We start from the raw sequence: 12,396 nt of genomic DNA, 5'->3' as shown, positions 1-12,396 counted from the left end.
CACACATTTAACTGCAGAGATCCTGGTCTGTTTGTGCCTCGTCTCGGAGGCACCGGCGAGGGGAGAGCTGCACACGGGGAAACCCTGGCATAGCTGCCACCCTCAGCACTCAGCAGCTCTGCTGCCACCGTCCTGCCTCCAGTGTCACAGTCAAAGTCTCCAACCTTACAAAACCAACTCTGCAACAAAAGCGTACATTCCTACTCTGTCCCAGAAAGCAGCCATTAACACATGTGGCGTTTTAATGGGAAATAAAATCAAGTGAAATAAAAAGTCCAGTTCCTCAGTCACCTGAGCCACATTTCAAGTGCTCAACAGCCACGTGGGGTGGGGCCATCATACTGGACATCTCAGGTCTAGATTATTCCCATTGTCACAGGGAGAGCTACTGAGCAGGCAGGTACACCACAAGATACATGCTTCCCTAAGCACTGCAAAAGTCGTCCAGGAATATAATGTGTTCAGATATAAATGTTTGCTCTGAAACACATAATTACCTAATTTAATTGTTTAATGTACAAAAGTCAGACAAACATAAGATGACATAGAAGACAAGCAAAATATATGTTTGAAAAAATATAAAACTTAGGAAATGCAGATTTTACAGAGTTTGTGCTGGTATTAACATATTCTTCTATAGGCAGAAGGCTCTGTAAAACCACCTTCAGTAGCAAAGGAAACTGACCTACCCCCCCACCCCTCAATTCCCCCATGCCCCTCCCCCGCTAACTCCTAACATCTCAAACTCTAAATTAAATACCAAGGGCTAAAATACATACATACAACAATTCATTAATTTTTTCTCTATAATCCTATATAGAATAAACTAAGATTCCTAGACTTCTTAAGATATAACTCAATTATTCATAACACTTTGCTACTAATAACTATTAACAAGTAAAAATGTTATTTCTAATTATTTCCTTATATAAAGACAGAATCAAGTGATGGTCAGGCAGCCACAATCAAAGCCCACACTACTTTAAAAAATTAAATGAATACACAGGCTTGTGGTTTTAAAACAGGGTAATTGGGGCAAAGTAATGTGAATAAAATACATTGCCAAATACTGATAAATATGAGGGAGAAAAAAGAGAAGTCCTTGGAAGAAAATAACCAGGAACTTTACATAGTAATATTTTTATACTGCTGGTTTCTAAATTGTCAATAATTTAGAAGACACTCTCCCATTTATTTATAAATCACCTTACATAATTGAACTTAAATCCAATAGTGCACAAATTATGTTTTTTCCTTAAAACATTTTAGGAATATAGTTTCTCACAAATGCCTCCCTCTATCATCAAAGTGGCACTCTAATATTAAATAAAGTGATATATATATATATATATGCATATATATATATATATATATATCCTGTTTCTAAAATTTTAACTAGCCATAATAACTCCCAAAATTGAGAGCCTCTTTTAAAAAAAATAATTAGGCAATTACTATACCCAGCAGATCCCTTTGGTTACCAATCCAAAAGCAACACAGTACTCAGGTCTTCTTAAAAGATCCGCACTTTCCCATGCCTATGCTTCTGCACCCCAAATGTGTGTCAGATTAATAAAGCATGTGGAGGCCATTTAGAACTAGGAATAATCCCAGCATTTCATATCCCCTCCCTTCACATAAAAATGCCATTCAGGACTCCTTGGTAAGAGTAGAATGGAAATCTCGTGAGAAAGCCCCCCTATCCTCCTGAACCACACATGTCCATGTGTTTCACAATTTTGCACAGGAAGGACAGTCAGAGTCTCTGAAGACAGACGACAGAAAAAGTATTTCAATATGGCAGAGTTGGAATTTTTGCCAAATAATGAGTCTACTCATTCCCTGAAGAATTCAAAAGTAAGTTTTACTACCTGCAGAATCTACAGAGATACACTGAAATATTTACGATTCATTAATATTAGCTGCAATCTACCTGAAATATTTACAACTCACTAATTATTGGAAATCTACCTTATTGCAATGTTCACCCACATTCCCTTCTATGATTAAACTAAGTAATTTCATGTATCTTCTCTTTGATCCATCACTTAATAATATTAGTAACCTCAAATTTCATCATGCCTGGTATTTAGGATATTAAAAAGTAGCAAATATTGAAAACTGAAAATTTGTAAGACATAAAGAAAATAAGACCAATCTAAATGTATAATTTGTTCTGTAAGATGCAGTTTTTAATTTCGTTAACAGTTTCTCAGTACAGCAGATGCCTACTGAACATGAAAAGTGTGACAACATCTCTGGTCATCGTGCCATTTACATCAGCGGTCACCAACCTTTCAGACCTCATGGGCTATCAGTGGTCCGCGGACCACCAGTTGGCAACTGCTGATTTATACTAACACCTGCTAAGATGGTGCAGTTAGCTCTATGCATGATCAAATCTATTAAGATGAGTACATGAGTTTTTCTGCTGCTAAAATTTACATTTTCAAATATGCTCTTAATATTTGCCTTAAAAAAAGAAATGTGGCACAATAAAATCCAAAATTTGGATATGATCCATTTGATAAAAACAAATCCTATAAAAGACCAAAAATAATCATTTTAAGTGTATTCAGCACTGTGAAGACTGAAAACATTCAAAGTCTGTAATTCTTAGCAACTATTAGGCAGTATGGGAAGTACCACTGCACCCTACCCAACACTGCCCCACTCACCCCCACCTCTTGCCAGCCAGCTCTGTGAGTGCGCAGGCTCTCCACTGATGGACAAACAGTAATAAAATTATGCGGGGTTCAATACAAATGCATGGTTAGTGATTTTCTTTTGTTAATTATTGATGATATCTACCAAAGCATGACCAATTTCCCCATTTTGTTGGTCCTCATCTGGGCCCATCACCTCCTCACTCAAATGAGCCCATGTTCCAATTAAGGGTAAGGGCTGGGGATTATGTGAGGGGAGTATGTGAGTACAAAAAGCAGCATTGGCCCTAGCTGGTTTGGCTTAGTGGATAGCGCGTCAGCCTGCAGACTGAAGGGTCCTGGGTTCAATTCTGGTCAAGGGCACATGTCTGGGTTGCAGGCTCGATCCCCGGTGGGGGACGTGCAGGAGACAACCAATCAATGAGTCTCTCTCATCATTGATGTTTCCACCTCTCTCTCCCTCTCCCTTCCTCTCTGAAATCAATAAAAATATATATTTTTTAAAAAGCAGCATTGACCTTAGTTTGAATTTATTTCAAGATAAAATTTCAAAAGCAAAGACAACACTAAAAATTTGGTTCTTTGAAAAGAATAAAACTCACAATATCTTATCAAGATTAATGGAAAAAAGGGAGAAAGACAAATTACCAATATCAGGAATAAAAAGGTGACATCCCTGCAGAGCCTCATGAATTAACTAGGTCAGAGGAATTTAAATATAAATTTGAAAATAGATAAATCCCTTGAAAAGCACCAAACATCACAACTGACACAGAACTAAACAAAAAAATCTGCACAGTTCTACATCTGTTAGAGAGATTAACCCTAGCAATGAATATGTACCTACAAAGAACACTCTTGGAATACTAGCTTTTTAACTTAGAAAATGTTTTGGGTTCTTTTTTAAGCCATAGAAACTTATTAAATTAGTATCACAAATCAGCAATTTCTAAAACACTGTTTAGCCATGAAATTCCTTCTTCATCTGAAAAGCATACAGCATATAGGAAAGATGAAGGTAGGGCCTACTTTAACTGGAAGCTGGTGAGGAGCCTAAACCCTGCTCAGCCACACCTCCTGGATCCATGCTGCCAATCCCTGAGGAATTCCTTAGTCCATGAGATTCCACAGAGTACAGTTTGAATACCACTTCATGAGTGACCCAGAAATCAAATTAGGTATAAAAAACGTCTGTTTGCACACATCTAACAGGATAATGAGGATGAAGATGAACAAGATGTTTCTACAATTATTTACATTTCATTTATGGGATGTAAGTAAATGATTATAATGAAGGCACTGACTGCAAACCTTGAACAGCAGAAAGAGAGTAAAAGCTGTAACTTATCTGACACACTCCACTCAAGTCATGACAACATGATCTCTGAGATCCTGCCCTGCCTATCCCAGGGGTGTGCAGTACAGGCAAAGTGTCCTAGACATATAAGGTACTTTCACATACCAAACTGTACAGTCAAAGGTGAACAGATTTCATACATGTCACACACAATATCGGTTTCCCTCAACCACCAGTGGACTTGTTTAAAATGTAAGTTCTTATCTTAATTTCTTTCAGGTTTAAATGAACAGAAAAACTCTTATTCCAAGTCAAAGCATTTAAATCAAGTAATATGCATAGCTACCACATAATTAAATTGCATTTTATAGATCCATGTCTATCTTTTGGAATGGGAGTACAATTAGAGCTGGAAAAGAAAGGAAAACAGTTTATAAATGTCAATATAGGAACAGAACTAATTTTACTACGTATTAATTACAAAATCACAAATTTTCTTCTCTTTCAAACATTAAAACATCTGTAAAGTACATCATTTTCTAACCACTATGCCGTACACTTAAAACTAATATATAATATTGACTGTAAACTGTAATTGAAAACAATTTTTTTAATTGCTAAAAAAAATAATAATCTCACACAAAAAAGTGAACTTGGCTTTCCATGCCTTTCAGATCAGTGATGCTTGGTTCTGATTGATGTACAAATACTCTCCATGACACCATTTAGAGAGCAACTTCTTTAGTTTGATAAAAAAAATAAGTATGGCCAGTATGGTTCATTGGTTGAGTGTTGACCCATGAACCAGGAGGCTGTGGTTCAATTCCTAATCAGGGCACATGCCTGGCAGTGGGCTCAATCCCCAGTGTGAGGCATGCAGTAGGCAGCCGATCAATGATTCTTTCTCATCACTGATATTTCTGTCCCTCTCACTCTCCCTTTCTCTCTCTGAAATCAATAAAAACATATCCTATCTAATAAAAGAAACATGGTAATTAGCCGTACCTCCACTACCCTTCCCATTGGCTAATCAGGGCAATATGCAAATTAACTGCCAGCCAAGATGGCGGCCAGCAGCCAGGCAGCTTGAAGCGAACATGAGGCTTGCTTGCTTCAGTGACAGAGGAAGCCAACTTTCCCCGCCTGCCGCTGCCGGCCTCTGAGCTTGCAGTTTGAAACACTGTTACAAATATAGAAGCTAAACAAACTCCAGAAACCTGCTTTCAGCCAGCCGGGATCTCAGAGCCGGAGTTGAAACAGTGTTTCGATTATAGAACCCAAACAAACCAGATACCTGCTTTCAGCAGCCAAGGCCTCAGAGCTGGAGCCAAGCCTCAGAGCTAAAGCTGGCCCAGAATAAAAAAAAAAGAAAAAAAGGAGCGGTTGGGAGCTTCAGTCACCCGCCAGCCTGAAAACAGCCCTCAGCCCCTCACCCAGACTGGCCAGGCACCCCAGTGGGGACCCCCACCCTGAAGGGTGTGTGACCAGCTGCAAACAGCCATCATCCCCTCACCCAGGCTGGCCAGGCACCCAAGCGGGACCCCCACCCTGATCCAGGACACCCTTCAGGGCAAACCAGCCGGCCCCCACCCATGCACCAGGCCTCTATCCTATATAGTAAAAGGGTAATATGCATCCCAGCACCGGGATCAGTGGAGCCGCGAGGCCTCCCGGCACCGGGATCAGCGTGACAGGGGGCAGCGCCCAAACCCCGATTGCCCTGCGGCTCTGTGTGTGACAGGGGGCGGGGCCACAACCTCCCTATCCGCCCTGCTCTGTTCATGACAGGGTAAGGCGCCCCAACCCCCTGATAAGCCCTGCTCGTGCCTGATAGGGGGGAGCTCCCCAACCCCCTGATCACCCTGCGGCTGTGTGTGTGACAGGGTGCGGCACCCCAACCCCCCGCCACGGGCCCTGCTCTGTGTGTGACAGGGTAGAGCCATAACCTTCCCATCGGCCCTGCCCTGAGTGTGACAGTAGCAGCACCCCAACCCCCTGATTGGCCCTGCTCTGTGGGCTATAGAGGGTGGCGCTCCAACCGCCCCCCACGGGCCCTGCTCTGTGTGTGATGGGGTAGAGCCATAACCTCCCCATCGGCCCTGCCCTGAGTGTGACAGTGTGCGGCGCCCCAACCCCCTGATCCGCCCTGCTCTGTGTATGACGGGGCAGTGCCCCAACTCCCCTATCAGCCCTACTCTGTGAGTGACAGGGGGAGCTCCCCAACTCCCTGATGGGCCCTGCTCTGTGACAGGGGGGAGCTTCCCAACCCCCTTATTGACCCTGCTCTGTGCGTGACAGGGTGCGGAGCCCCAACCCCCCTGATGGGTCCTGCTCTGGGAGTGACAGGGGGAAGCGCCCCAACCCCCTGATTGGCCCTTCTCTGTGCTGCACAGGGGCTGCACCTAGGGATTGGGCCTGCCCCTCTGCCACCCAGGAGCAGGCCTAAGCCAGCAGGTCGTTATCTCCCGAGGGGTCCCAGACTGCGAGAGGGCACAGGCCGGGCTGAGGGACCCTCCTCCTCCCCCGCCGAGTGCACAAATTTTTGTGCACCGGGCTTCTAGTCTCTATATAAAAGCCCAGTGACCAAACAGCAGAACGACTGGTTGACCAGTCGCTATGATGCTCACAGATCACCAGGGGGCAGACGCTCAATGCAGGAGCTGCCCCCTGGTGATCAGTGCATTCCCACAGTGGGAGTGTTGCTTAGCTGACCAGGATGAGCAGTGCTCCCATAGCGGGCCGATCCCCGCAGGCCATTCCCCCCCTCAACCCCGCCCCACCAGTGCACAAATCCATGCACCAGGTCTCTAGTTTAAAAGTAAATATGTATGGTAAAAGCTAAGCTTATGTGTAATGTAATAAAAGAGCTTAGTGTAGGGAAAATTAGGTGCCAGGGGCCACACACCTGGTGCAGAGGAACTTCCACCCTCCACAGATGAACCACCCCAGCCCTCGTCTTCTCCGCATGGCCCTGGCACGTGGCAAAGTGTGGTAATCACTCTCATCATTCTCAAAGCCTTCTTCAGACATCATTAGTGGCATTTCATCCAAATGGGCAGACTCATCTTCCAGCTGGTACCTGGTTAAAGATAAGAAGAGATCAGAGAAGAATTTGTGAGGATGCATCAAAAACCTTTCTTTTTTTTAGTAATGTAAATAAACTTTAACCATCAATTCTGACTATCCCATAAAAACTTTAAATGTATATAAGACTCATCTACAAACATGATCATCACCAAGCTGTGCTGTTTAAAAGAATACCCCAAAAAATCATAGGAAAACTTTATTATCGATGATTAGACTTGGTTAAATAATTTGATACCATATTATCACTAAACACAATTAAGGTAGAAGACCTTTTGCTGGAAACAAATTTGTTAGGAAACATTGCAGTCACTTATTTGCACTCCTCCTTTGAATACCTCAATGCACCGATCAAAATGAGCCTCATTCTGGTCTCTCCACACGATTCTCCACAAACGACTCCAGTTACTACCAATCCCATTACAGAATGGCCTGACCACAGTAGTCATTTCAGATAATTTAGGCAAAACGTTATATGATCTGTGTACAGGCCTAAAACAGAATTAATGTTTCCTCTTAAAAATTCCTTTTTTCTTATTCTCTGTATAACATGACTGACTTCTTTAAAAACACTCCATGAGGAACTGAATATTTAAACAAAATGTAATTAAAGTTCAAAACACCACTTAAATATATTACGATATATGTATAAAATGAGATTTTTAGTCTTTTTCATTGAGTTCTTCCGATTACTGTGTTGCATTAGGGGAAGTCACAATCTTATTCACTTCAAAGCAGAAAAGCAGCTCAGTGTGTCTGAAAGATGCTGAGTATGAACAACTTCACGGTTAGTAGCCTGGACTTCAGAAACAGAGCCTTTCAACTGGCAAGCACTTTATCCCATTTCCAAAGCAATTTTCCTACTGTACTGAAGATTTTACTTCAGTATTTAAAAACAATAAGATGATGAATAATGGATTTTTTCACAGACGGGTTAAGCAGAGAATTTTAAGTGTCTTTGTTGCCTGGTGTCATACACACTTAATTGGTTTGTCACTCAAGAAAAATCAACCTTTCCAGCAATTAAGTATAATTCTGGAAACATTTTTAAGACAAGTAAAAACAATGTGAACAAAGACAACAGAATGAATGATACCAAACCCAAGAGTACTGCCATATAAGAAATGAAGACAGCCATCCTAACTGCTGCCAAAGGTTTTAAAAAATTTAAGAATTGTTCACAAAACACTCAAGTACTGGAAGGCACATAATTCACATGTATCTAAGTATAAGTAGGTCAATACAATAACTAGCTTAAAGTCACATTTTTATCTTAAATATCTAACAACTTTGTTTCCATTTTGACGAAACATTTCTGAGAAGTAAACTGATATATAAGGGAGGATACATTTAAAATATGTCTAATGCTTAAGTTTTCTTTAAGAAAAATAAACAATTCCCCTTTTGCCTGCATGTTAGTAAAGTAAAAAACAAAAGTGTTACAAAGAAATGAGTTTGTTTTCTTCATCAAATGCGGCTTCTAAGTTCAATTATGTCACTGATGAGTCATGAATAAGTAGCAAAACCATATGAACTACCAGAGAAACTGGAACTCTTCCTCCCATAGCAGCAGAGGAGCTAAACAGTAGAACAGTAGGTAAAGAAAGGAAGGAACTGCCTGAAAAGCAGGGCTTGACCTTAGTAGAGAAAGCAACAGGAACAAGGGTCAGTCAGCCCCTCAAGCTGAGAGAGGTCGCCATGTGAACTGTGTACACAGTAACCTTGGAGCTATTGCCTCCTCTTCGAAAATATTCTGTAAGAAACTTAAATATCAATGTCATTGAGGCAAACTTCTAGACTAGAGTTAATGGTACAATACCTAATGTTATATCAATGCCAATCCAGAAATTTTAAGACACTTGGGCAAGTTAGCACAAGATAGCTGCCTAAAACTGTGATGTTCCCAATTACTAACTTTATCCATGTGATCACACTGTCAGTGGAAGGAAAAAAGTGAAATATTTCTATTCTGGCAGGCCTACACAATGTCATAAACTTGAGTGAACTAAAGACCCACCTTAAAGGAAATTTTATAAATCTTAGAATATGTCTCTGATTTTGAGGAATCCTGGGCCGGGGCACTTTGATGAACACTGTCTTAAAAAATCATTCAGTACTTTAAAAAAGCTTTTCAACTGTAAACCATCAGAGCAGAAAAGTTTCACCTTTACAACTAGTAAGATATTATTAGATCCTCATCATAGTCACAAAAATTGTCAAGAAAATGGTGTATAGACCCTCAGAATGAGAAAACTAGCATTTAAAAATGTGTTGCCTCTACCAAGAAATATTTTACAGATAACCAGACAATAGACATCTGTTCTCAGCATGAATCTCTTTTAAATACTGTAGTTTAACTATTATAACACTGCAAATACCTCTAGGCAGGGCCAAGAGCCAAAGAGAAGCAAGGAAAGGTGCAACAGACACTGACAAAATCATGTCCAATGTCACTCTTTCTTCAGTCACACATGCAAGATAATTTGAATGACACAGGTACCATAAAAAAGACAGGAATAAAAAAAATCAAATTAACAAATACCTTACATTTAATTCATGCCATCATACTGCAAAGAGAAACTAATGCCTCACATACTTAATAAAAAATGTGCTGGGGGATAGGGGAGGCCGGGGGAAGGTCAATTGGGGTCGGGGGGAAGGGGACATATGTACTACTATCTGTAATACTTTAAACAATAAAATAAAATTTTACAAAAAGAGTCTATGGCCAAACCGGTTTGGCTCAGTGGATAGAGTGTCGGCCTGCGGACTGAAAGGTCCCAGGTTCGATTCCGGTCAAGAGCATGTACCTTGGTTGCAGGCACATCCCCAGTGGGGGGTGTGCAGGAGGCAGCTGGTCGATGTTTCTCTCTCGTTGATGTTTCTAACTCTCTATCCCTCTCCCTTCCTCTCTGTAAAAAATCAATAAAATATATATTTTTTAAAAAATAAAATAAATAAAATAAAAAAATAAAAAAAGTCTATGAATTTAAAAAAGTATTTCCTACTATAAGGCATTTCCATTTGTAAATATTATTTGCCTACATTCAATCACAATGACTACACGTTTCATATTCCTTGAGAAAATAATTACACATATTTAAAAAATGATCTCCTTTTTAATATGTGTTTATTGATTTTTAGAGAGAGAGGAAGGGAGAGGGATAAAAAAATAAACCAACCATACGCCAACCACAAGAAACTCACTTTTAAGATAAGTAGGTTATGAGTAAAAAGGTAGAAAATTATATGCCAGGCAAACATTAATCAAAAGAAAGCAGGAATGGTTATAATAATGTCAGAAAATATAAACTTCAGAGCAAAATAATTACTAGAGGCAGACAGGGAAATTATGTGAAGACAAAACTGTCAGTCCATCAAGAACACAAAGCAATCCCAAATATGTATGTATCAAATGATAGACCCGAAAAACAAGTGAAGCAAAAACTGATAAACTAAAAGGAGAAATAGACAAATCCACAATTACAATTAGAGACTTCAACATCCCACTCCGAACAACTGATAAAGCAACCAGACAGAAAACCACCAAGACAGTAGAACTCAATGCCATTAACTAACAGGACTTAATCAACATTTCAGAATATTTCACTAAACAACAACACAATACACTTTCTTTCCAAGGGCTTTTGAATTCTAACTAATATAGATCATATCCTGCGTCACAAAACAAACTGCACCATATTTCTAATAAGTGAAATCACACGAAACATGTTTTTAACTACAAAGGAATCCCATGAGAAAAGATATAAATAGGACCCACATTTTCCTAACATTATTGACAAAATATCCAGGATACAATTGAAAACCATCAGTCATACCAAGAACCAAAACACTCACAATGTCAATCAGAAATGACAATCAACTAATGCCAAAAAAATAAGGTTAACTCAGACACTGAAATTGTTACAAGCATTTTAAGCTGAAAACATAAAAGTGCTTTAACAATCAATTACAGATTCTTTTGAAACAAACAGAAATTATACAACTGAAAAATAAAATACTAAAAAAGTAAACATCACTGAGTGGAATCAACAGTAGAGTGAAGATGACAGGGAATGAATTAAGGAACTTGAGAACAAATAAACAGATTTTATACAATCTGAACAATACAGAGAAAAGAGGCTGGGGGAAAAAGGCCTAAGGGAATTATGAAACACTAACAAAAGATCCACCTTTTGTAGCACTGGAATTCTGAAAGAAGAGGATTAACAGTGGAAATGAAGGAATACTTGAAGAAATAATGGCTAAAAACTCCCTAAATTTGGTGAAACAAAAACCAACAGGTTCAAGAAGCTTAAGGAATACCAAACAACATCAACCTAAAGAAATCCACACCAAGATACATCATAATTAAACTTCTGAAAACTAAAGACAAAGAAAAAACTTGAAAGCAGCAAAGAGAGAGAGGACACATTACCTATAGGAGAACACCAATTCGAATGACAGCAGACTTCTAATCAGAACCATGAAGGATGGGAGAAAGTGAAACAAGTTTTTCAAGAGCTAAGAACTGTCAGCCAGGAATTCTATATCCAATAAAACTATCCTTCTGGAATGAAATAAAAGAAATGTCAAGATTGGCTATAGGAAGTTCTCCCAATGGAAAGGAAATAAAAAGAGAATCCTGGAACATCAGGAAGGAAGGATAACAGAAAGACCAAAAGTATGGACACTGGGGTGGTAGGGGCTTGCCCCGGGGGGGGGGGGGGGGGGGGGGGGAATGGCTGGGGGTGGGGTGTGGGGGGGGGGGACGGTCAATTGGGGAAAGAGGAAACATATAAAACTTTAGACAATAAAAAAAAAAGTATGGGTACATACAATGGACTTATTATAAGTCACATTTGATGATTTAAACAAAAAGTGTTACATCATCTGATACTCAGGACATAATTTTAAAATAGATTTTTATTGATTTCAGAGAGGAGGGGAGAGGGAAAGAGAGATAGAAACATCAATGATAAGAATCATTGACTGACTGCCTCCTGCACACCCCCTACTGGGGATTGAGCCCACAACCTGGGCATGTGCCCCTGCCGGGAATTGAACAGTGACCTCCTGGTTCATAGGTGAACATTCAACTACTGAGCCAGGCCGGCCAGGCCCTCAGGACATAATTTTAAGGTGTGTGTGTGGGGGGGGGGGGGGGCGGGGAGGGGGGGAGGGAGGAGGGGGAAGAAGGTGGGTAAAGGGACCAGAATGAAAGTCAGGTTTCCACACTTCACTCCATTCAGGAAAATACTGATACTAATCCACCACAGTGATAAGTGACATGTATACTGCAATGCTCAGAGCAAACACTACAAAAATTATTCAAAGACCGACACTCAA

The 12,396-nt window shown here is 40.3% G+C and overlaps 1 protein-coding gene across 1 annotated transcript in view; it reads right to left on the bottom strand.

Annotated features, from left to right (window-relative positions):
• ATP9B (ATPase phospholipid transporting 9B (putative)) overlaps positions 1-12,396 on the bottom strand; it is a 146,534-nt gene that overhangs the window by 132,335 nt on the left and 1,803 nt on the right. The window contains exon 2 of the mRNA XM_081097101.1: positions 6,869-7,042. Within this exon, the coding sequence (XP_080953227.1) occupies positions 6,869-7,042 (174 nt within the window). The remainder of the gene's footprint in view (positions 1-6,868; positions 7,043-12,396) is intronic.

Source organism: Myotis nattereri (genome assembly GCF_964212035.1).
Source record: "Myotis nattereri genome assembly, chromosome: 8".
Lineage (NCBI taxonomy): Eukaryota > Metazoa > Chordata > Mammalia > Chiroptera > Vespertilionidae > Myotis > Myotis nattereri.
Note: the sequence above shows the minus strand (reverse complement) of the source record. Positions and strands in the feature narration are given on the sequence as shown.